This window comes from Macaca thibetana, chromosome 9 (genome assembly GCF_024542745.1).
Source record: "Macaca thibetana thibetana isolate TM-01 chromosome 9, ASM2454274v1, whole genome shotgun sequence".
Lineage (NCBI taxonomy): Eukaryota > Metazoa > Chordata > Mammalia > Primates > Cercopithecidae > Macaca > Macaca thibetana.
Window position 1 is genome coordinate 58,745,790 of NC_065586.1, and position 26,475 is coordinate 58,772,264.

The following is a 26,475-nucleotide window of genomic DNA, read 5'->3' on the forward strand; positions in this document are numbered from 1 at the left end:
TCCATTCTTATTTTTTTTCTTCCTCAGATTGGATAATCTCAATCTTCAAGGCCACCGATTCTTTCTTTTTCTTGTTCAAATCTGCTGTTAAGCCCCTCTTGTGAAATTTTCACTTGAGCTATTATAATTTTGTTTTTTTGAGTTAGAGTCTCACTCTGTGCCCAGGCTGGAATGCAGTGGTGTGATCTCAGCTTCCTGGGTTCAAGAGATTCTCGAGCCTCAGCCTGCCAAGTAGCTGGGATTACAGGTGCTGGCCACCACACCCTGCTAATTTTTATATTTTTGTAGAGATGGGGTTTCACCTCCCCAAGTTGGTCTTGAACTTCTGACCTCAAGTTATCCGCCCACCTCAGCCTCCCAAAGTGTCGGGATTATAGTCATGAGCCACTGTACCTGGCCTGAGTATAATTTTAAACTGCAGAATTTCTATTTGGTTCCTTTTTAATATTTTCTATCTCCTCATTAATATTCTCTCTTTGGTGAGACATTAAGCTTTTTTAGTTGTTGTTGTTCTTTACTTTATTTTATTTTTTTGAGATGGAGTCTCGCTCTGTTGCCCAGGCTGGAGTGCAATGGCACCATCTTTGCTCACTGCAATCTCTGTCTCCTGGGTTTAAGCAATTCTCCTGCCTCAGCCTCCAAAGCAGCTGGTACTACAGGTGTGCACCACCATGCCTGGCTAATTTTTGCATATTTAGTAGAGATGGGGTTTCACCATGTTGGTCAGGCTGGTCTTGACCTCCTGACCTCAGGTGATCTGCCCACCTCAGCCTCTCAAAGTGCTGGGATTACAGGCATGAGCCACCGCACCCGGCCTTTTAGTTGTTGTTCTTTAGACATGTTTTATTTAGCTGTTTAAACATACTTAAAATAGCTGATTTAACGTCTTTGTCTAGTAAGTCTAATGTCTGAGCTACCCCAGGGACAATTTTTTTGTTGATTTTTTCCCCCCACATATAGGCCATACTTTCTTGTTTCTTGCATTTCTTGGAAAGTGAGGCATGAAACTAGGGCAGGTTAAAATGCCACAATGCCACTGCACCTGGCTAAGGGACAGACTTCTAAGAATGAAGCTAAATTGAGAAGAAGGAAGAGTTTCAGTGCAGAGGATGTGAGCAGAAGTAAAGCCAGATAATACAAAGAGCTAGTTTTTCTGACAGCCAAAATCCCTGGTGACTCTGCCTTTCTTAAGTCTCTAACTCACTACAGAAATCTGGAGAAGTGAGAAAGGTCTTCATTGAGCAAACATTTATTTAGCATTTACTATGTGACAGCAGACAGTTCTGCCTTAGAAGAAGACATATACATTAACAAAAATTATATGATACAATACAATTGCATAAACTATGATAAGGAAATATGCAATGTACTATGAGAGAAAAACAGATGAAGCAGCAACTAACTGCCTGGGTATTATAGAATAAAACATTACAGACGACCTGACTTTTGAACAGCATCTTTAAATATGAGTAGTTGTAGAGGAAAAATGGTAATCCAGTTAGAAGTATGAGTGTAGTTATAAGGTATGTTTAGGCTGAAGGAGGGATGGCTGTAGGAAAGCTGTTAAAGTGGTTAAGGGGTGGATGGTCAAGGGATTTCAACAGATCAGTGGATGTGACTGAGTTTCCTCTTTAACAAGGCATCCCCATGGTGAGGGAGGACTTACTGGTGATGGGGAAGAACGAGAGTTGGGGAAATATATATGATAATGCTCTAAATTACACCAAAGGAGATGGAGACATGAGGAAGACATTTAAGAGAGGTATTGTTGACCGAACTTGGTGATCAATTAGATATATAGGAATGAATGATGTCAGCAACATGGTGGAATAGGAATTTCCAGACTCTCCTCCACTCACAGATACACGAAATCAACATCTATTTACAGATCAATTCTCTTTGAGAGAAAGTCAGGGACCAGTTGAGAGACACCCACTGGGCAACTCAGAAAACATCCACATTGAGTGGGTAGGAGAAGCCAAGCCATACTCAGGCACGGATACCATTCTGGGCACTGTGCTATAAAACTGGGAAAGGAATCTCCAACATGTATCTTCTCCATGGTTGGTTTCTTAATCCACCAACTCTAAGAGTAGAGGGAATCAGGCATACACAAGTCTCTCTAGACCACAGGAGAAAAGTGGCAGTTTTATAGATGCACAAGCACTTCTAGAGGCTGCATCTCCCCGGAAGAACACAGAGAAGGGGCTTAAAAAATGCATCCCTCTTTCTCCCCAGAAGGGGCTTATGACACAGTCTTTCAGTGGCTACTTGACAGCCTTACTTTTAACTAACTTGCATCAGGGAGTTAAAGAGGCAGACAAAATAGAAGCCTGCTGGCAGCCTGATAAGCAGATTGGCACTTCCCAAGCCTTCTTTCCTGGTTCACTCCAGCAATAACTCCAGGTCTATTAATCCTTTCTGGAAGGAGACTGTCCACACAAGCACCCCAGCGTTTAGTTTCCATCTGAGGAATTGCATCCTAAATCTTCTAGCTCTAGTAACAGAGGGGATCTAAGCATATTTGAATCTCTCTAGTCCACAGAAAAAAGTAGTGGTTTCATAAGCAAGCATTACCAGGGGCTTTATCCCCTGGAAGCCGTGCAGAGAAGGGGCTATAGAAATGCAGCTACCTGTTTCTCCCCAGAAGAGGCTTATGCCAAGCATCAAGTGCTCCAGTTTTTTACAGTTATCTCCCAAAGGATTCCATCCTAAACCTCTTAGACCTGGCAGCAGAAGGGACTAGGCATATGTGAGTCTCTGTAGATCACAGAACAAAGAGATGGTTTTAAACAGGTGCACAAACACTTCCAGGGGTTAGACCTGCTTTCGGTAGTGCACAAAATGGGTTGGAATGTACAGCTTCCATTTTCTTTCCAGAGGAGGTTTATGGCACACACTTCCTGTGGCTAATTGATGGCCTGGCTTCTAATGAACTTGACTGGAGAGTTAACGGGGCAGAGAAACAGTAGCTCTACAGCAACCTGAGCCAGAGCTTGGCACTTCCTGAGCCTTTCTATTTTTTTTTTTTTTTTTTTTTTTTTTTTTGAGACAGAGTCTCGCTCTGTCGCCCAGGCTGGAGTGCAGTGGCCGGATCTCAGCTCACTGCAAGCTCCGCCTCCCAGGTTTACGCCATTCTCCTGCCTCAGCCTCCCGAGTAGCTGGGACTACAGGCGCCCGCCACCTCGCCCGGCTAGTTTTTTGTATTTTTTAGTAGAGACGGGGTTTCACTGGGTTAGCCAGGATGGTCTCGATCTGCTGACCTCGTGATCCGCCCGTCTCGGCCTCCCAAAGTGCTGGGATTACAGGCTTGAGCCTTCCTGAGCCTTTCTTTTGGCTCACCCCAGTGATAAATCCAGGCCTATCCATTCTTCTTGGGAAGGAGTTTTTACATGCACTGAGTGTCACAAATTCTACATCTCCTACCAAAGGGACTATCTCCTTAAGAACCTCACTCTAGGCTGGGCACAGTGGCTCGTGGCTGTAATCCCAGCACTTTGGGAGGTTGAGGCGGGTGGATCACCTGAGGTTACGAATTCAAGACCTGGCCAATATGGTGAAAACCTGTCTCTACTAAAAATCCAAAAATTAGCCAGGCATGGTGGCAGGTGCCTGTAATCCCAGCTACTCAGAAGGTTGAGGCAGGAGAATCGCTTGAACCTGGGAGGTGGAGGTTGCAGTGAGCTGAGATGGCACCATTGCACTTCAGCCTGGGCAGCAAGAGCGAAACTCTGTCTCTGAAAAAACAAAACAACAACAACAACAACAACAACAACAACAACAAAATCCTTACTCTAGGAATTGATGGGACTTTGCATTCCTGAGTGGCCTAGACCACAAAAAACAAAGAGGCAGATATACAACGGGCCCACTTCCAGCAGCTATTTCCCCAGGAACAGAAGGGTGCTGCCTGAATGTGAAGACAGACATTTACCACAGATTCTCTCCCCAGTTTTGTGCAGAGAGGGTGGGAGAAAATGCTTGCACTAAGCTTCACTGTGAAGAGAGAAGGAACTGGAACACATATGCAACACCTCAACCTTTCCAGGTATATCAAGAGAGTCTGCTTCTACCTTACCAATCCTGGGGTATGGAGAGGACATAGCATATTTTTTTTTTTCTCTCTTTATTTTTATGTAATATATTAATATAGAGATAGAGCCTTATTATGTTGTCCAGGCTGGTCTCAAACTCTTGGGCTCAAGCGATCCTCCTGTCTTGGCCTCCTAAAGTACTGGGATTACAGGCTTAAGCTACTGTGCCTGGCCAGGACATGGCACATTCTAATCTCCAAGGGGCCACCAAAACCAGAAAGAGCCATTTGGATGAACATAAAGATTTCAGAGAAAATTTAAAGTCTCTGGCCAGATGGATTGGTGAGATTCTCTATATGAGGCCAGTCTGACAAGACTAGGAAAGGCTGTTCCTATCTAATGTACAGAAAAAAAGGCAAGGTAAATGGAAAAAATAGGAAAGTATATTTCCAAAAAAAGAACAAGATAAATCTCTAGAATTGATGTGAAGTGGAGATGCAATTTACCCAACAGGGAATAGAAAATAATGGTTATAAAGATGCTCACTGAGGTCAGGAGAGCAATGTAAGAACTGAGAATTTCAACAAAGAGACAGTATTAAAAAGTACCAATCAGGGTGTGGGAGCAGTGGCTCATGCCTGTAATCCCAGCACTTTTGGAGGCTAAGGTGGGAGGATTGCTTGAGCCCAGGAGTTTGAGACCAGCCTGGGCAACACAGGGAGATGTATCTCCATAAAAACTTTTATTAAAAAATTAGCTAGGTGTGGTGGTGCATGCCTTTGTTTCCAGCTACTCAAGGGGCTGAGGTGGGAAGATTGCTTGAACTTAAGAGGTCAAAGCTCCAGTGAGCCATGATTGTGCCACTACACTTCAGCCTGGGCAAAAGAGCAAGAGCCTATCTCAAAAACAAAACAAAACAAAAACCAAAAGAAAACAAAGTACCAAACAGAAATCATAGAGCTGAATAATACTATGACTGAACTGAAAAATTAAATAGAGGGATTCAACAGCCATCTAGATAAAGCAGAAGAAAGGATATTTAACTTAAAGACGGATCATTAGAAATCATCCAATCTGAGGAACAAAAACAAAAAGAGCTTAAAAGAGTAATGATAGCTTAAAAGACTTACGGAACACCACCAAATGTAACAACATAAACATTATTGGTATACCTGAAGGAGAAGGGAGAGAGAAAAGGACAGAAAACATTTTCAAAGTAATAATGGCAGAAAACTTCCTAAGCCTGGGTGAAAAACATAGAAATCCAGATTCAGGAAGCCCAAAAGAAACCAAATAGGATGTATCAAAAGAGAGCCATGTTGAGACATATCATAATCAAATTGGTAAAAGTTAAAACAAAGACAGAGTTTGGGAAGCAGCAAAGGCAGGCTAGAAGGAAGCAGTATGACACATTCAAAAACCTCAAAGAAAAAAAAACCTGTCAACCCATGATACTATACCCAGCAATCTTGTCTTTCAATAAAGAAGGAGTTATAAAGATGTTTTCAGACAAATAAAAGCTGAGAGAGTTTATCACCACTAGACCTGGCTTACAAGAAATGCTAAAGGAACTTCTTCAAGCTGAAGGAAAATGATGTATTTAGTAACATTAAAACATATAAAAGCATAAAAGTCATTGGTTAAAGTAAGTATGTTGTGAAATCCAAAACACTCTAATATGGTAAGGGCAGTGAGTAAATCAACTATATCTGTAGTATAAAAGTTAAGAAGCAAAAGTATGAACAACTACATACATATGAAGAGCTACAATAATTTGTTAAGATTCAAATAATAAAAGATGTAAATTTTGACAAAAACATAAAACATGGGAGGGGGGAGTACAAGTATAGAGTTTGTATAAATAATCAAAGTTAAATAGTCAGTAGCTTAAAGTAGCCAGTTATAAGATGTTTTATGTAAGCTTCAGGGTAACTACACAGCAAAAACTTAGATAGAAAAGAGATAAAAGGAAAAGACTCAGCATACCACTACAGAAAGCCATCAAACCAAAAAGGAAGAAAGCAACAGAGGAAGAAAGGAACAAAGCATCTACAAAGCAATAAGAAAAAAATGATCAAGATGGTGCTGGTAAATTCCTACCTAGTAATAGTTATGTTGAATATAAATGGATTAAATTATCCAATCAAAAGGTACAGAGTGGCTGAATGGATTTTAAAAAACAAAAAACCAAGACCCAACTATATGCAGCCTGTGAGAGATTCATATCACCTTAAAGGACACTCACAGATGAAAAGTGAAGATATGGGAAAAATATTCTATGCAAATGGAAACCAAAAGAAAGCAGGGGTAGCTACACTTATTTCAGATAAAATATGCTTTTTTTTTTTTTTTTTTTTTTTGAGATGGAGTCTTGCTCTGTCATTCAGGCTGGAGTGTACTGGCATGATCTTGGCTCACTACAACCTCCACCTCCCAAGTTCAGGCAATTCTCCCGCCTCAGCCTCCCGAGTAGCTGGGACTACAGGCATACACCACCATGCCTGGCTAATTTTTGTATTTTAGTAGAGCTGGGGTTTTACTATGTTGGCCAGGTTGGTCTCGAATTCCTGACTCAGATGATTCGCCTGCCTTGGCCTCCCAAAGTGCTGGGATTATAGACGTGAGCCACCATGCTCAGCCCTGATAAAACAGACTTCAGATAAAAAACTGTAAATAGAGACAAAGAAGGTCATTATATGGTAATAAGGGGTCAATTAATCAAGAGAATATTACAATTGTAAATACATATACACCCAACATCATAGCATCTAAATATATAAAGCAAACATTAAGAGATCTGAAGGAACACATAGACTGGAGGAACGCCATAATAGTAGGGGATTTTAATATCTCAATTCCAACAACAGACAGATCATTCAGACAGATAATCAATAAGGAAGCATTGTACTTGAACTATACTTCAGACCAAATAAACCTAACTGACACAAAAAGAACATTCTACATATTCTTTAAGTCAAATAATAAATTAGAGGGGAAATTTTAAAAAGTCTTGAGACAAAAATGAAAACAAAACATACCAAAATTTGTGCAATACAGTTCTAAGAGTAAAGTTTATAGCAAAAAATGCCTACCTTCAAAATGAGAAAAGTTATCAAATAAACAAATGTAACACCTCAAGGAACTAGAAGAAGAACAAACTAAGCCCAAAGTTAGCAGAAGGAAGGAAGAAATAAATGATTAGAGACTAGACAATCAATAGAAAAGATCAACAAAATTGGTTTTTGAAAAGCTAAATGAAATGGACTCTTTTTTTTTTTCTTTTGAGATGGATTCTCGCTCTGTCACCCAGGCTGGAGTGCAATGGCACGATCTCAGCTCACTGCAACCTCTGCCTCCCAGGCTCAAGCCATTCTCCTTCCTCAGCCCAAGTAGCTGGGATTACAGTGTCCGCCACCACACCTGGCTAATTTTTGTATTTTTAGTAGAGATGGGGTTTCACCATGTTGGCCAGGCTGGTCTCAAACTCCTAACCTCAGTTGATCCACCCATCTTGGCCTCCCAGAGTGCTGGGATTATAGGCGTGAGCCACCATGCCCAGCCATGAAAGGGACTCTTGGCTAGAATAAGAAATAAAAGAGAAAAGACTCAAATAAATAAAATGGGACCAGGCATGGTGGCTCATACCTGTTATTACAGCACTTTGGGAGGTCAAGGTGGGAAGATGACTTTGAGCTCAGCCTGGGAAACATAGCAGGACCCTGCCTCTTAAAAAAAAAAAAAAAAGTTAAAAAAAAAAGTTAGCTGGGTGTGGTAGTGAACACCTGTAGTCCTAGCCGACTGGGAAGCTAATGAAGGGCAGAGGATCACTTGAGCCTAGGAGTTTGAGGTTACAGTGAGTTGTGTCACATCACTCTACTCCAGTCTGGGTGACAAAAAGGAAAATAAAAGTGGAAGAGGAGGCATTACAACTGATAACACACACAGAAATACGAAAGATCATAAAAGAGTACTACGAAACCAAAAAAACTGAACAACCTGGAAGAAATGGTACATTCCTGGAAACATATAACCTGCCAAGACCGAATCATGAAGAAATTGGAAATCTGAACAGACCAATAATGAGTAAGTAGATTAAGTCTGTAATTAAAAGTCTCCCATAAAAAAAAGCCCAGGATCAGAAGACTTCGTGGCTGAATTCTACCATTTACAGAAGAACTAATACCAATCCTTCTCAAATTCTTCCACCAAATTGAAGAGGAGGGAATCCTTCTAAACAAGGTCATTATTAACCTAATACCAATGCCAGTCAAAGACACTACAAGTAAATAAAACTACCAGCCAATATCAATGATGAATATAAATGTAAAAAATCCTCAACAAAATACTAGCAAAGCCTATTCAATAGTATATTCAAGGATTATTTACCATGATCAAATGGGATTTATCCCTGGGATGTAAGGCTGATTAAACATATTCAAATCAATAAATGTGATTCATCATATTAATAGAATGAAAGATAAAAATCATGTGATCATCTCAATAGATGCAGAAAAAACATTTGACAAAATTCAAGATCTATTTATGATAAAAACTCTCAGCAAGTTAGGTATAGAAAGAATGTTCCTCAATACAATTAAGGCCATATATGACAGGGCCACAGCTAATATTATACTCAGTGACGAAAAGTTGAAGGATCTTTCTCTAAGATCAAGAATAAGACAAAGATGCCCATTCCCACCACTTTGGCTCAAAATATTACTAGAAGTGTCAGCCAGAGTAATTAGGCAAGAAAAGAAAATAAAAGGCATCCAAATAGGAAAAGAAAAAGTGAAATTGTCTGTGTGGATGATAGAATTTTATATACACAAAATCCAAAAGATTCCACCAAAAAAATATTAGAACTGACAAATGAATGAACTACAGTTGCAGGATACAAAATCAACATACAAAAGAGTAGTGCTTTCATACACTAACAATGATCTATCTGGAAAAAAAAAAAAAAAAGAAAACAATCCCATTTACAATAGCAGCAAAAGAACAAATTATTTAGGAGTAAATTTAACCAAGGAAGTAAAAGATTTGTATACTAAAAACTATAAACATTGATGAAAGAAATTTAAGAATCAGTTGGATACATTAAATATATTAAAAAAGAAACTAAAGAGGACATAAATAAGTGGAAAGATATCCTTTGTTCATGCATTGAAGAATTAATATTTTAAAAATGTCCAACTACCCAAAGTGATGCAACCCCTATCAAAAGTCCAAAAGTCCAGTGGCATTCTTTTTTTTTTTGGAGACAGGGTCTGGCTCTGTTGCCCAGGCAGGAGTGCTCACTGCAATTTCTCCCTCCCAAGCTCAAGCCATTCTCCCACCTCCACCTCCTGACTAGCTGGGACTACAGGTACATGCCACTATATCTGGCTAATTTTTGTATGTTTTATAGACACGGGGTCTTACTTTGTTGCCCAGGCTGGTCTCAAACTCCTGAGCTCAAGTAATCTGCCTGCCTCAGCTTCCCAAAGTGCTGAGATTACAGGTGTGAATCACTACACCTGGCCTCCAATACCATTCTTCACAGAAAGAGAAAAAAAAAGTCCTAAAATTTATATAGAAGCACTTAAGACTTGAATAACCAAAGCAATCTTGACTACCAAGAACAAAGGAGGAGGCATCACACTACTGGATTTCAAAATCTATTAGAAAGCTATAGTAACCAAACTGTATGGTACTGGCATTAAAAACAGACATATTGACCAATGGAATAGGATAGATTCCAGAAGTAAATCCATATATCTATGGTCAATTGATTTATGACAAAGGTGCCAAGAACACACAAAGGGGAAAGGACAGTCTTTTCAATAAATGGTGCTGAAAAAAATTCCATTCTTCCACATGTGGATATCCATAAATGGAAGAATGAAAATAGCTCCTTATCTCACCTCATACAATAAACAACTTTGCCAGGTGCTGTGTAATGCCAGCACTTTGGGGGGCTGAGGTGGGAGGATCACTTGAGCCAGGAGTTTGAGACCAGCCTGGGAAACATAGGGCGACCCTATCTATACAAAAAAAAAAAAGTAAATTAGCTGGATGTGGTAGTGCATGCCTGCGGTCTCAGCTACTTGGGAGGCTAAGGTGGGAGGATTGTTTGAGCTTGGGAGGTTGGGGTTGCAGTGAGCCGTGATTGCACTATTGCCCTTCAACCTAGGCAACAGAGTGTAAAGAGTTAAATGTAACATCTGAAACTATAAAACTACTAGAAGAAAACAGGAGAAAAACTTCATGACATTGATCTGGACAACAGTTTCCTGAATATGACTCCAAAAGCACAGGCAATGAAAACAAAAATAGGATTACATCGAACTAAAAAGCTTCTGCATAGTAAAGAATTAATAAATGAAAATACATCCCACAGATTGGAAGAAAATATTTGTAAATCATACATTGCATAAGGGGCTAATATTCAAAATATATAAGGAGCTCAAACTACTCGGTAATAAGAAAACAAATAACCCTATTTAAAATGTGAAAAAGACATGAATAGACATTTCACAAAAGAAGACATATGAATGGCCAACAAATATGGGAAAAAATGCTCAAGATCTCTAGTCATCAGAGAAGTGCAAATTAAAACCACAATGAGGTATCACCTCTCACCTGTTGGATTGGCTATTATCAAAAACACGAAAGATAAGAAATGCTGGTGAGGATGTGGAGAAAAGGGAACCCTTGCATACTGTTGGTGATATTGTAAATTAGTACAGTCATTTTGGAAAACAGCATGGAGGTTCCTCAAAAAACTAAAAATATAATTACCACATGATCCAACAATCCCACTTCTTGGGCATATACCCAAAGGAAATGGAATTGGTATGTCACAGACATGTCTGTTCTCTCATGCTCCCAGCAGCATTATTCACAATAGCCAAGATATGGAAACAACCAAAGTGCCCATCAATGGATAAATGCATTTTTAGAATGTGATCTATATACACAATCAAATACTATTCAGCCCTTTAAAAAATAGGAAATTGGCTCTTATCTTTAATCCCGGCACTTTGGGAGGCTGAGGCAGGAGGATCGCTTGAGGCCAGGAGTGAGACCAGCCTGGCCAGCATGGCAAAACCCCATCTCTACTAAAAATACAAAAATTAGCCAGGCGTGGTGACACATGCCTATAATTCCAGCTACTAGGGTGGCTGAGGCATGAGAATTGCTTGAGCCCAGGAGGTGGAAGTTGTGTAGTGAGCTGAGATGGTGCCATTGCACTCCAGCCTGGGCAACAGAGTAAGCCCCCGTCTCAAAAAAATTTTTGTTATATTTACCTTATCTTTCATCTACTCATCTCCCTCTTTATGTTTATTATTTCTTGATGCACTTTACCATAGGTTGAAAACCTCAGTACACTTTATCTCTATCAGTATGTATTTTATTTAACTAAAATTCATTATTTGCATATAATTCTTTTTTTTTTTTTTTTTTTTTTTGAGGCAGACTTTCCCTCAGGCTGGAATACAGTTGTGCAATCAAGGCTCACTGCATCCTCAGCCTCCGGGGATCAAGTGATCCTCCCATCTCAGCCTCCTGAGTAGCTGGGATCATAGGCATGCACAACCATGCCCAGTTAATTTTTGTATTTTTTTTTTTGTAGAGATGGGGTTCCACCATGTTGCCCGAAGTGATCCACCCACCTTGGCCTCCCAAAGTGCTGGGGTAACAGGTGTGAGTCACCACGGCCAGCCTATAATTCTTTCTGTGTGTGTGAGGTAAAACCTAAATATAATGAAATCACAACTTAAGTGGGCTATTTCCTGAGCATTGACAAATGTATATACCTGTGTAATCCTATTATGATGCAGCACATCAGCAGCAGTTCACAAAGTCCCCTCATGACCCTTTCTAGTCAGTTTCCACTTTCCTTCTCCCCTGCAAAAGCAACCACTGCTCTTTTTCACTATAGGTTGGTTTTGGTTGTTCTAGACTTTCAAATACATGGAATCTCAGTTTGTATGCTTTTGTATCTGGTTTCCTCAGTAAGGTTTTTTTTTTTATTTATTTTATTTTATTGTTGAACTGATTCATGTTGTTTTATCAGCAGTTAATTTCTTCCTTTTGCTATTTTTTCTTTTTGAGAGAGGGTCTCCCTCTGTCACCCAGGTTAGAGTGCAGTGACCCAATCATGGCTCACTGCAGTCTTGACCTTCTGGGCTCAAGCAACTCCTACCTCAGCCTCCTGGGTAGCAAATACAGGTGTGCACCACCATACCCAGCTAATTTTGCTTTTCTCTGTAGAGATGGGGGCCTCACTATATTGTCCAGGCTGGTCTTAACTCCTGGGTTCAGGTGATCCTCCCACATCAGCCTCCCAAATTGCTGGGATTATAGGCATGGGCCACCACACTCAGTCCTCTTTTGCTAAGTATTATTCCACTGTTTGAATGTATCAGTTTATCTGCTCTCCTGCTGATGGACAACTATCCCTTTCCAGTTTTTGGCAATGATGAATAAAACTGCTACAATTCCTTTGGTGGACATATACTTTCACTTCTGTAGGTAAATACCCAGAAGTGAAACAACTGGATGAAAGAATAGGTGTATGTTTACTTTTTTATAAAAAACTTAAGGGCCTTTTCCCAAAGTGGTGGTTCAAGTTTACTTCGGCAATGTTCAGTGGTTGTTCAGTCCATCAGCAATGTTGCTGCATGTCCTCTCCAACATTTGGTGTTGTCATTTTAATTTTAGTCATTCTAGTGTAGTAGTATTTTCAATGAGGTCTTAAAATTCATTTCTCCCATGATAACAATGTTGACACTTTATCATGTACTTATTAGTGACTCATATATCTTCTTTTGTAAAGTATCTGTATTTTTGAGTATAAGAGTATTAAGATACATTCTGCATATAAATTCAGATATATGTGTTGTGATTATTGTATCCTGGCCTGTGGGGTATCTTAAGGGTGTCTTTTGATGAACATAAAGTTTTAATTTTTTGAAATCTAATTTATTAATATTTTTGTTATATAGTTAGTGCTCTCATGCTCTCATGGTTCCTTCCAAGAACTTTTGCTTACCCCAACTTGTGAAAATATTCTCCTGTTTTCTTCTATAAGTCTAATAGTTTTAGCTTTTCTGTTGTGACCATGATTTATCTCTAATTTTTTGTATGGTATGAGGTCAGGGTCAAAGATTCATTTTTTTTCCTTATGCATATCAAGTTTTTATAGCATCATCTATTGAAAAGATTTTCCTTTCCCCATTGGATTGCTTTGGCACCACTGTAAAATATCAAACTACTTTACATTTAAATTAATTGCACTATAGATAGTCCTCAACTTTCTATAGTTCAACATACAAGTTTTTGACTTTATATATTTATTTATTTGAGACAAGGTCTTGCTCTGTTGCCCAGGCTGTAGTACAGTGGTGTGATCATGGCTCACTATAGCCTCAGACTCCTGGGCTCAAGCGATCCTCCCAACTCAGCCTCCTGAGTAGCTGAGCCTACAGGTGCAAACCACCACAGCTAATTTTTTTTTTTTTTTTTTGAGATGGAGTCTCACTCTGTTGCCCAGGCTGGAGTGCAGTGGTGTGATCTTGGCTCACTGCAACCTCCGCCTCCTGGGTTCAAGCAATTCTCCTGTGTCAGCCTCCCAAGTAGTTGGAATTACAGGCACCCACCACCATGCCTGGCTAATTTTTGTGTTTTTAATAGAGATAGAGTTTTACCAACATGGTGGCCGGGTTGGTCTTGAACTCTTGACCTCAAGTGATACCTGCCTCATCCCAAAGTGGTGGAATTACAGGTGTAAGCCACTGTGCCCAGCCTGTGGCTGGATAATTTAAAAACTTTTTGTAGAGGTGGGGCCTCACTTTGTTACCCAGGCTGGTCTTGAACTCCTGGGCTCAAGTGATTCTCCCACCTTGGCCTCCCAAAGTGTTGGAATTACAGGCGTGAGCCACAGCGCCTGGCCAAATCCTTTCCTATGATTTGAATTCAGTTTTACAAACATTATCTTTTTTTCTTAAAAAAGAAAAAATCATAATGATAATAAGAGCAGCTACTTATTAAGCATTTACAAGGCATTAAAACAAATATCTTATACTTGGTAATCTCTCTCAAATCATCTCAATGACCTGCTATGTAAGGGTTATTATCCCATTTTACAAAAAGGAAACTGAGGTCACATATAAAGGTAACTAAGTCTGACTCCAGAAGTCCAATTATACCATTTTGTCTTCCTTAAAAAAAGGATTTATTGGTCTCTGATACTAAGTTATTCTTCAGTGTATTATGTTGCTGTTCTTCATAATTCCATTAACAAATTGGGTAACATTTCAGGGCCCAGTATTAAATAATGATCTTTCTTCCTCAGTTTGCCGTACACAGGGAAAAGACAGAAAAAAATTCCTATATGACAAGTTTTTGTTTGTATCAAATTACAGAGTTCCAAAAGACTATGACTTGAATATTGTAATACAACTTAAATTTGGCACATTATTTAATTATCCAAAGTTTATTACATGTTTGAGTGCACATTAAAGAGATTATTTGGCATAATTTGACAAGATAAAATTTCTGTACCTTATTTGACTATCAGGTATATATGTGGTATATTTATGTATGTGTGTGTATAGACACACATATACTCCTAAATTAAATATATTTGTATAAAAAGCTAAAGATTACTATGTTAAGATTAATTCATTAAAAAATCTATTATATTAAATTGCATCTGCATTCAAAGCAGAAATGTAAAAAAAGAATCAGTGTACTAAATACACATGAATTTACAAAGTAATTGAAAATGAAATAAAAATTTATATTGAAATGTTATAGTTTTGTTTAATTGGCATTTAAGTGGCACTATCAAACTATGGAAATAAACATCATTTTTTAGATTGTTGAGATAATAAAGATTCTACAAGCATTACCGTACCCTTGTACCCTCTAAATTAAGATTCAGCATTATTATAGTAGGAAAAAATGGCAGATAATTTTCTTCTTTATTAATATGGGAATTCTCAGGAAGCAATCAGGGCAGTGTCTGCACTCCTGGGCTTGTGCTTTTGGCTCTTCCATCAGTGGAAATCTGGCTTCTCAGGAAAGGTGCAGCCAGTCCGTCTAATTATGACGCTTGCTGCATAGTGGCCAGCACGGATACATTCAGTCAGAGGCTTGTCAGAGACCAGTTGAGACAGAAAACCTAGAACACAGGCAAAAAAGAATGTGAGTGTTGTGTGACAGCAGCAGAAATGTTATACTGGGTCAGACCAATATATGATCTAAGCACCTATCTCATTCTTCAGCCTTGACAGTAAGAGAAAGTCTTGAGCGTTGCTATTAGGGAGGTCTTTTTTTTTTTTTTTTTTTTTTCCCCCCGAGATAGAATCTTGCTCTGTCACCCAGGCTGGAGTGCAGTGGTATCATCTTGGCCACTGCAACCTCCGCCTCCCAGGTTCAAGCAATTCTCCTGCCTCAGCCTCCTGAGTAGCTGGGACTACAGGCATATACCACCACTCCCAGCTAATTTTTGTAGTTTTAGTAGAGATGGGGTTTCACCATGCTGACCAGGCTTGTCTTAAACTCCTGACCTCGTGATCTGCCTGCCTTGGCCCGGGATTACAGGCGTGAGCCACTGTGCCTGGCCGGGAGGCCTCTTCCCAAACATCATAAGCGTCCCCTAATATTTATTCTAAAGAGCTCAAGTTGCGACACAACAACTTGCCATCAAGTCAGTCTGGTCTTTTTTTTTTTTTTGAGATGGAGTTTCACTCTTGTTGCCCAGGCTAAAGTGCAATGGCATGACCTCGGCTCACTGCAATCTCTGCCTCCCAGGTTCAAGCGATTCTTCTGCCTCAGCCTCCCGAGTAGCTGGGATTACAGGTGCCTGCCACCACGCCCAGGTAATTTTTGTATTTTTAGTAGAGATGGGGGGTTTCACCATGTTGGTCAGGCTGGTCTCAAACTCCTGACCTCAGGTGATCCACCTGCCTTGGCCTCCCAAAGTGCTGGGATTACAGGCGTGAACCACTGCACCTGGACAGGGAAGCATGTGTTGACAGGGTCTCAAAATCAACACGGTGAAACCCCGTCTCCACTAAAAATACAAAAATAAATTATCTATACTGGTAATGTGTATATATAATTATACATACGAGCAATGAACAATTAGAAGTTACTAAGAATAAGTCAGGCATTGTGGCTCACGCCTATAATCCCAGCACTTTGAGAGGCCAAGACGGGTGAGTTGCTTGAGCTCAGGAGTTTGAGACCAATATGGGCAACATGGCGAAATCCTGTCTCTACAAAAAATACAAAAATTAGCCAGGTGTTGTGGTGCATGCCTGTAAACCTAGCTACTCAGGACGCTGAGGTGAGAGGATTGCTTAAGCCAGGAAGGTTGAGGCTGTGGTCAGCTATGATTACATCACTGCACCCCAACCTGGGCAACAGAGTAGGACCCTGTCTCAACAATGAAAAAATTAAAAATTAATATTAAGAATATTTATCCATATTTATTCTAAGGTACTTCACATACTTCAAATATTTGAAGTACCTTAAAATAAATCTGACAGAAGTTGTATAGGGCCTGCACATTGAAAATGACAATGCTGAGAAATATAAAAGAAGCCTAAATAAATAGAGAGACATAAAGTATTCAAAGGTCAGAAGATTCAATATTATCAGTTCTGCAGGATTTTTTCTATTAATTAACAATTCTAGCAGGTTTTTCTTATAGAAACTGACCAGCTGCTTCTAAAATTTATATGAAAATTCAAAGGACCTAGGTTAGTGAAAACTCAACTTTGAAAAAGAAGAATCAGGCCAGAGGATTTATACTATCTGATTTCAAAATTTATTATAGAATGATAATAACCAAGACACTATGGTATTAGCATATAGACAAATAGATCAATGGAACTGAACAGAGTCCAGAAATAAACCTACTTCTGTATGGCCAACTGATTTTTGACACAGGTGCCCAAACAATCCCATGGAGAAAGGATACTCTAACAAATTGTGTTAGAACAATGGATACCATGTGTGAAAAAAAAGCATTTCAACCTTTACCTTACACTATCTACAAAAATTCACCTGAAATGAATCACAGACATAAATGTAAGGAGTAACATTCTAAAACTCTTGAGGAGAAAACATAGGAAAAAAATCTTAGTGATCTTGAGTTTGCTAAAGATCACTTAGTAAGATGTAAAAAGTACAAACTTTTCTTTTTTAAAAATTTATTTATTTTTGAGACTGTGTCTCACTATCATTCAGGCTGGAGTACAGTGGCACAGTCATGGCTCACTGTAGCCTCAACCTTCTGGGCTGAAAGCTCTTCTCCCACCTCAGCTTTCCCAGTAGCTGGGACTACAGGCGTGTGCCACCATGCCTGGCTAATTCTTGCATTTTTTGTAGAGATGGGGTTTTGCCTAGTTGCTCAGGCTGGTCTTGAACTCCTGGGCTCAAGTAATCTGCCTGCCTTGGCCTCCTAAAGCTCTGGGATTACAGGTGTGAGCTACCACACCTGGCTAAGAATACAACTTTTATGGAAGAAAAAATAATTTGAATTTTGTCACAATTAAATACTTGGTACCTCAATAACAAGAAACAACTCAATACAAAGTAGGCAAAAGTCTTTAACATTTTAGCAAAGAAGATAGATGCCAAATAAGCATATGAAATGTTCAATATCATTATTTCTTTAAAAATGCAAATTAAAATCACAATTAGATACCACTGCACACCCACAGAATGGCTAAAACTGAAAAGACTGACTATAACAAGTGTTAGCAAGGGTGCGATCAACTCTCATACACTAATTGTGGGAATGTAGAATGGTGAGACCACTTTGCAAAACCACTTGTCAGTCTTAAAAAGCTAAACATACGCATATCATATGACCCATTCTATTTCTAGGTATTTACCCAAGGTAGATGAAAGTATACATCCACACAAAGACTTGTAAATGAATGTTCACAGCAGCTTTATTTGTAATAGCCCCAAACTGGAAACAATCCAAAAGGGGATGAGAAGGAGCAGGAAGGCATGATTAGAAAAGGCCATGGGAGCAGTGGATATGTCCATAGTGATGGTTTCATGGGTGTACACATATGTCCAAAGTTATACAATTGTACACTTTAGATATGTACAGTTTATTGTATGTCTATTATGCCACAATAAAACTGTGAAAGAAGAAAAAAGGATAATTGCAAATAAGGCAGGTCAAGAGCAGAAGAATCTGGGCTACCTTCCCCTTAGGGGAAACCTGAGCTGTTGCAGTAACACTCAAATGCTCAGAAGAGCAGATGATAATGAGCAACTGTGCTGCAGCTAGGCTTCTGGGCCTTCCCTGAGGCCCTGGGCAGCCTGAGGGGAATGAAGGTTAATTGAGAAGCTGTGGTATAATGACCTGTAGAGAACATTATAAGTGATTTATGTCCTTCTTCTTCTACCATTCTGACCACACAGACTTTTCCCAGTCAGATTTAGGGAATGCTCTGTATTAGATGAAATAAATAAGTATTCCCAACCAAAGAATAAAATTAATATGGTTAATGGAATGATGTATTTTAAAGACATTTGCTGACACTGTAAAAATCACTCTCTCGAGAGGTTTAGTAAGAGTATTTTATCACTGAGTTTTCAGGTAACAGTCAAAAGTCAATATTAACTTTTCTGCCAAACTGTGAGGCTAAAATGCTCAGTCCACACAGTGAATGGAGCAGATGCCAAATTCAGAGTCAGATCAGCTTACAATGCAAACATGTCTATTAGACGCCTTATAAGCAACATCTGTTTTCTTCATTCCCCCTGGTATGATCATTGTGAGAAAAAGAAAAAGCTTATGTTTATGAAATATTTTTGTGAAGCAAAACCACCAGCATCCTTCTTCTAAGAAAACTAGATGATGAATGAAGTAAGTATTCTGAAGAGTGTTTTGCTTTGACAAGTGGAGAACCTGGATGCTGAAAAAAGCTAAGATCTTTGCCCAAGGTGAATGTCAGTTTTTCAATAATCTATTTTAAAAACCAACTAAAATGAAATACAGATACTACATAATCAGTTATAAGCAGAGTCTTCAAAAAGGAGCTGATGTGAATCTTGAAAGTTGTATAAAATTGTTTAAATAAACAAATGGAGCTTATATTTAAAGAATTGTAGGGAATCCTTTTATAATGTAAGTAAACATCCCCAAGATACTTTTATTGTGGAAAAGATACATAACATAAAATTTACTATTTTAACAAATTTTGAATGCACAATTCAGTGACATTAAGTACATTCACAATGTGCAACTATTACCTCTATGCATTTTTAGAACTTTTTCATCACCCCAAAAGAAACTCTGTACCCATTAAACAATAACTCCCCACTCCTCTTTACCTCCAACCCCTGGTAAGTGCTACTCTACTTTTTGTCTCTATAAATTTGCCTATTCTAACAATATTTGTCTTTTTGTGTCTAGCTTATTTCACTTAGCATAATGTTTCCCAATATAATTTTAGTTTAGATTTTTAATTATTAGCCTGCTTAAAGTGTATTTTATTTGAAAATAATTCCAAATTCAGAAAAAAGTTTGCAGGAATAAAAATAGTACAAAAAGCATCTGTACATCCTTTACCCAGGTGCACAATATTGTTAACATTTTGCATCATTTGCATGTACTCTTTCTCTTTATACAATTTTATTTCCCTGAACTATTTGAGAGCAAGTTACATTTATCATATCTTTTTACTTCTAAAAACTTCAGTGTATCTTTTCTGAGAATAAGGATATTCTCTTACATAGCTACAGTGTGGACATCAACATCAACTTCAGTAACACTGTTATCTAATCTACTGTCCATATTTCAATTTAGTCAATTACCCAATAATGTCCTATATAGAAATTTTCTCCTCTAGAACAGAATCTAGTTTAGGATTTAACTGATGTACCTTTATAGTTTTTAAAAATCTGAAACATTTCCTCAGATTTTGACTTTTGAGATATGGACACTTTTGAAGAATACAGTCATCCCCTACCTAATTTTTAATTTATTTGTTCATTTATTTGAGACAGGGTCTTACTCCAATTGCCTAGGCTGGAGTGCAGTGGCGTAATTTTTTTTTGGCTCACTGCAGCCTCAACCTCCCTAGGCTCAGGTGATTCTCCCACTTCTGCCTCCTGAGTAGCTGGGACCACAGGTGCACACCACAATGCCTGGCTAATTTTTTTTGTACTTTTAGTAGATGGGGTTTTGCCATGTTGCCCAGGCTGGTCTCAAACTCCTGGACTCAAGCAATCCACCTGCGTCAGTCTCCTAAAGTGCTGGGATTACAAGTGTGAGCCACTGTGTCCGACGCATTTATCCCATTATTTATTTATTTATTTTCCCATTTTTAATAGACTGATTCTGATTTTGGGTTTGTCTAACATTTTCTCATGATCATGCATTCCCAGGCAGACTACTACACATATTATGATGGATCCTTCTCAAAGTGTCCCATTTAGAGGTACATCATGTCCATCTGCTGTTCACTAGTGACAGGAATTTTGATCACCCGATCAAGGTGTTGTCCTACTTCTCCATTGTATAGTACCTATTTTTTCCCTTGCATCTAACAAGCAGTTTGTGAATAGACAATTTAAGATCACATAGGCCAGGCGCGGTGGCTCACACGTGTAATCCCAACACTTTGGGAGGCTGAGGCAGGCAGATCATGAGGTCAGGAGTTTGAGACCAGCCTGGCCAACATGGTGAAACCCTGTCTCTACTAAAAATATAAAAATTAGCCAGGTGTGATGTCACGTGCCTGCAATCCCAGCTACTTGGGAGGCTGAGGCAGGAGAATTGCTTGAACCCAGGAGGCGGAGGTCGCAGTGAGCCGAGATCATGTCACTGCACACCAGCCTGGGCAACAAATGTGAAACTCCATCTCAAAAAAAAAGAAAGGAAGGGAGGGAGGGAGGGAGGCAGGGAGGGAGAAAGGAAGGAAGGAAGGAAAAGGAAGGAAGGAAGGAACCAGAGAGAGAAAGGAAGAAAGAAAGAAAGACTGAGCAAATCCTCAAATCAAATTTGGCTGGGCATGGTGGCTCATGCCTGTAATCCCAGCACTTTGGGAGGCCAAGTGTGGTGGATCACAAGGTCAGGAATTCGAGACCAGCCTGGCCAATATGGTGAAACCTCGTCTCTACTAAAAATACAAAAGTTAGCCAGGCATGGTGGCAGGCGCCTGTAGTCTCAGCTACTTGGGAGGCTGAGGCAGGAGAATCACTTGAATCTGGGAGGCAGAGTTTGCAGTGAGCCAAGTATCACGCCACTGCACTCCAGCCTGGGCGACAGAGTGAGACTCCATCTCAAAAAAAAAAACAAAAGTCACATAAATATTCTGTTCTTTATCAGAAGTTCCAACCCCCCTCCCACTCCAGGTGTGAAATGATTTTCACATTTACCAGTCAGCCCTCACCATTCTACCATAAACAAGAGCTTACCTCTTCTCCCATTTATTATTTTAAATCTATTTATTATCAGTAAGAATGCACAATTATTTTTATTTTATTTGTTTGGTGGAGTCTGGAGCTCCGTCACCAAGGCTAGAGTGCAGTGGTATGATCTCGGTTCACTGCAACCTCCACCTCCCAGGATCAAGCGACTCTCCTGCCTCAGTCTCCCAAGTAGCAGCTGGGACTACATGAGCCACCATGTCTGGCTAATTTTTGTATTTTGAGTAGAGATGGGGTTTCACCATGTTGGACAGGCTGGTCTCAAACTCTCAACCTAAGGTGGTCTGCCCACCTCAGCCTCCCAAAGTGCTGGGATTACAGGCGCAAGCCACCACGCTCGGTCCACAATTCTTTTTAAATTAATGGTTCAATTCTTTTTAAATCAATGGTTTATAATCCCTTACAGCCCTTAATTAATTTGGTCCTTAAAATATTCCAGTTTTTGCCAGTGGGAGCCATTCAGGCTGGTGGCTCCTGTGTCCTTGAATATGCCATCACATTATTTTTGATCACTTCTTTATGTTCTGCCATAATGTTCTGGGCTCCACTATGCCATCAGTCATTTATCTGAGGATAACTGGTTCTTTTTAGCATAGAATGGTATTAGGGACTAAGATCTGCGAGGCAGGTGTGCTCTTTGCTTCTAGACTCTGTAAATGAACAGAGCTAGGAAGTATGCATGTACACATAGTCACGTACACACACACTTATATCCCTAACTGTATATATATATATGTGTGTGTACAGAGACCTAGTTTAGAAATTGAGCTGACACCAGTACTCCCAATTCTAGTCCATCTCCACAGGGTTCTTTCTTGCCTTTCTTATCCCATTATTTGTATGTTCCTTCTTCTATAGTGAGAACCTATTTCCCAACAATATCAACAAATTTATTTATTTACTGACTTTTGTAATACATCTCAAATAGTTTCAAAGTCACTTCATCCCTAACTTTAAAAGAAAAAAAATCCAAATCTACTAAAAAGAGTTTAGGGTTAATTTTCTGTTCTCTGATGTAGTCAAATACTGTGTTCAGCATGTTACTCAGATTGGTTCTCTTTTTTACCCCCTTTGGGGAGCTCATTTTACTTAAGAAAAGATGGGAAAAAGTTGGGTTCATGTTTTTCAGTTTGCTTTCAGTTTTAGTCCCATTTCTTACATTCTATCCTTATTGATTTAATATTTAAAAAATATGTAGAACATTAACATGTTTCTAAAAGTAAAAGTAAAAATTCTATAAAAGATATGCTCAAAGAAGTGTCACTTTCTTTACCATGTCCTCCTCCCCATCCTTTGTAAGTAACCACTTTCATTGTTTTCTGGTTTATCTTCCTGTATTCTTTTAGTAAAGGTAAGCAGATGTATGCATGTTTTCTTCCTTTTTTTCTTTTCTCTTTTTTTTTTAAACACAAAAGGAGGTAATACAGTTACCCTTTGCTTTTTTTTTTTTCACTTAAAAGTATCTCTTGGAGGCTGGGTGCCATGGATCAAGCCTGTAATCCCAGCACTTTGGGAGGCTGAGGCGGGCGGATCACCTGAGGCTGGGAGTTTGAGACCTGCCTGGCCAACATGGTGAAACCCCATCTCTACTAAAAATACAAAAATTAGCTGGGTGTGGGGGCAGGTGCCTGTAATCCCAGCCACTTGGGAGGCTGAGGCAGAAGAATCGCCTGAATCCAGGAAGCAGAGGTTGCAGTGAGCTAAGATCGTGCCACTGCACTCCAGCCTGGGCGACAGAGCGAGACTCCATCTCAAATAAACAAACAAAGCAAAACAAAAACAAAATCTCCTGGAAATCATTCTACATCAATTGGTAGAGATTTTCTTCATTCTTTTTTACTGCTACATAGTACCTCCATGTATAAATACACTGTAGTTTAATCTATCTCCTATGTGTGGACATTTACATGGTTTCCAATATCTTAAAAATATAAACAATGCTGCAATGAATAACCTTTCACATATGTATTTCTGTGTTGTTAGGGGCGTATCTTCAGGATAAATTTTAGAAGTAGAACTGCTAGGTTAATGAGTAACTATATGCATATATAGTTTTATTGGTGATTCTTCTTCATAGAGGTTTAAGGATTTTGTATTTCTACTAGTAATGTAAGAGTGCCCGTTTCCCCACAACTTCACCAATATAGTATACTGTCCAGCTTTTGAATTTTTGCCAGTCTGATGGGTTAGAAATAGTTCAGCATAATTTTAACCTGGATTTCTCTTATTAAGTGAAGCTGAACATCTTTTTATATATCTTTAAATAACAAATCTCTCTGTGAATTAATTTTTATCTTTTGCTTATTTTTCTATAGGATGTTTGGTCCTTCACCCTCTATTTTATTATTATTATTTTTGAGACAGAGTCTCCTCTGTCACCCAGGCTGGAGTGCAGTGGTGTGATCTCGGCTCACTGCAACCTCCACCTCCAGCATTCAAGTGATTCTCCTGCTTCAGCCTCCCGAGTAGCTGGGATTACAGATGTGCGCCACTATACCTGGCTAGTTTTTGTATTTTCAGTAGAGACGGGTTTCACCATGTTGGCAAGGCTGGTCTTGAACTCCTGACTGCAGGTGATCCGCCTGCCTCTGCCTCCCAAAGTGCTGGGATTACAGGTGTGAGCCACCATGCCTGGCCTCAATCTCTATTTTTAAAAGTTCCCTGCATTTTAGGTATATTATTCAAATAAAGTGTTTTTCAAAAAAAAAAAAAAAAATACCAACAATAACAATATGCTATTAATAGATACAAATACTGTACTGTATCAGCAAGTAAAGAAAGTCCTTTTTCATATTTCATTCACTGAAACACAGCCTCAGGCCCCAGAGTGTGGTTGGTAAACACAATAGCAGATAAATGTGGCTTGCAGGTATTAAAAAAAAAAAAAAAAAAAAAAAAAAAGGCTAGGTGGGGTGGCTCATGCCTCACCTCTAATCTGAGCACTTTGGGAGGCTGAGATGGGAGAATCATCTGAGCTCAGGAAACCAGCCTGGGCAACATAGGGAGACTCATCTCTATAGAAAAAAAAAAAATTAGTTGGGCGTGGTGGCATGCACCTGTAATCCCAGCTACCTGAGCTTGAGCTGGGAGGTTGAGGCTGCAGTGAGCTGTGATTGAGCCTACTGTACTCTAGTTTGGGCAACAACAACAACAACAACAAAAACAAAAACAGGTCAAGCATGGTACTTAGTGGGGCTGAGGCACACAGATCATTTGAGGCCAGGAGTTTGAGACCAGCCTGGGCAATGTGGCAAAATTCCGTCTCTACAGAAAAATTCAAAAATTTAGCCAGGCATGGTGGTGCATGCCTGTAGTCTCAGCTACTTACTCAGGAGGCTGAGGTGGGAGGATCACCCAAGCCTGGGAGGTTGTGGCTGCAGTGAGCCGTATTGTACCACTGCACTCCAGCATGGGAGACAGAGTGAGACAGTATCTAAAACAAAACAAAACAAAACAAAAACAAAAATATCTGCTCTTTTTAGAACAAGATTTGGGCTTACCAAGAGTCCAAAAAGCAAAATCTTAAAAAACTGACTTTGAATGTGTGTTCAATATGAAAAAGTCTCCATCAACTCATATGCTGAGGCCGTTGTTGTTGACTTTTTACTTTGGTTCCTTCTCTCTATCCTTTTACAGATAGGCGTATCAAGCTGGACCTCTCAGGCTTTTCCAGCTTTAGGAGACATTATAGACTTCAGGTCCTCTAGCTGTTGAGGCATAAGGTGAGAATCTCTCATCGACAATAAATTGGGTTCTTAGGGTTATTGTTAGCCGGCTCTGAATCTTGGAACAATCTTTCCGAATAAACCTCTGTTCATTAACAATTGGTGCACCTATTATCTTCTGGTTGATTTTATTTAGACTTTTACTGATGTTACGAAGTGTGATCAATAAATTGACAAATTATATCTAGTATTTGACATGAGACCTGAAACATATGTTTAAGTTGTGCAAAAAGAGGAGATGCTACACTAGTTTCCTCAAAGCACACAGAGGTGGCATTGCTGGTGTGGTCAAAAGGCAATGTAACTTAAGCTGTCTATTCCATGTAGTTACTGTAGAAGAGATATAACATCTAGAATTTTCTTAGTGTCGTTTATAGAGAACCGAGAAATATTGTTAGTGGGTATGGAGGCCTTAATGGAGACACTTAATAAGAGCTAGGGATATTTTAGAAGGAAATGAACAAAGTCTTTATGAGTCCATTTTCTCTTTTCCATCTATAGTTCCTTAACAGTTTTTCATGGTAGCTGGAACTTAAAACTCAGTAGACTGTGTACTGTTCATTCTACATTCAGCAGCTTGTCAACAAGTAAGCAAGCTGCACTTTATAAACTTGGAAGAATAAAGTTTTGTTTTTGTTTTTGTTTTTGTTTGTACTCCTGGGCTCAAGCAATCCTCCCACTTCAGCCTCCTGAGTAGCTAGAACTACAGGTGTGTGCCATTATGCCTGGCTAACTTTTCTATTTTTTGTAGAAATGGAGGAGTCTCACTATGTGGCCCAGGCTGGTCTGAACTCCTGGGCTCAAGCAATCCTTCTACTTCAGCCTCCCAAAGTGCTGGGATTACAGGTGTGAGCCTTGTGCCCATTCAGAATACAGTTTTACTAATTCACTTTTTACAAGTATGTATTATGCTGAAATTGTTTTCCCAAAGATACAGTACAAATACATGTCAGTGGCTCTATCTTTATCTTCTTAAATAGTTCCCAGAAACCTTTTATATATAGTAGACCACCATATGCCTATGTAGAGTTTAAACATTTTAAAGTTTTTGGATATATATATATATATATACACACACACACACACACACACACACACACACACATATATATAATTTGTTCTAAAAAAACTCATTTTACACTAAATTTAAGTTATTATACATCGAGGTAGTACACTGTTCACCTGGAAAAACATACAAATGTTTATGTGTTGAAAATATATTTTAAGCCACATAAATTTAAAGGTCAGAGAATACCGTGAAT

At 39.2% G+C, this 26,475-nt stretch overlaps 2 protein-coding genes across 4 annotated transcripts in view; one reads left to right on the top strand and one right to left on the bottom strand.

Annotated features, from left to right (window-relative positions):
• CAMK2G (calcium/calmodulin dependent protein kinase II gamma) overlaps positions 1-26,475 on the top strand; it is a 1,229,125-nt gene that overhangs the window by 311,483 nt on the left and 891,167 nt on the right. The gene's annotated exons all lie outside the window — the stretch shown is intronic.
• The window catches only part of ADK (adenosine kinase), a 711,694-nt gene continuing 700,040 nt past the window's right edge, over positions 14,822-26,475 (bottom strand). For all 3 annotated transcript variants that reach the window (XM_050803506.1, XM_050803508.1, XM_050803507.1), the window contains one exon: positions 14,822-15,204. In XM_050803506.1, coding sequence (XP_050659463.1) covers positions 15,080-15,204 — 125 coding nt within the window. In that variant the 3' untranslated portion in view covers positions 14,822-15,079. The remainder of the gene's footprint in view (positions 15,205-26,475) is intronic.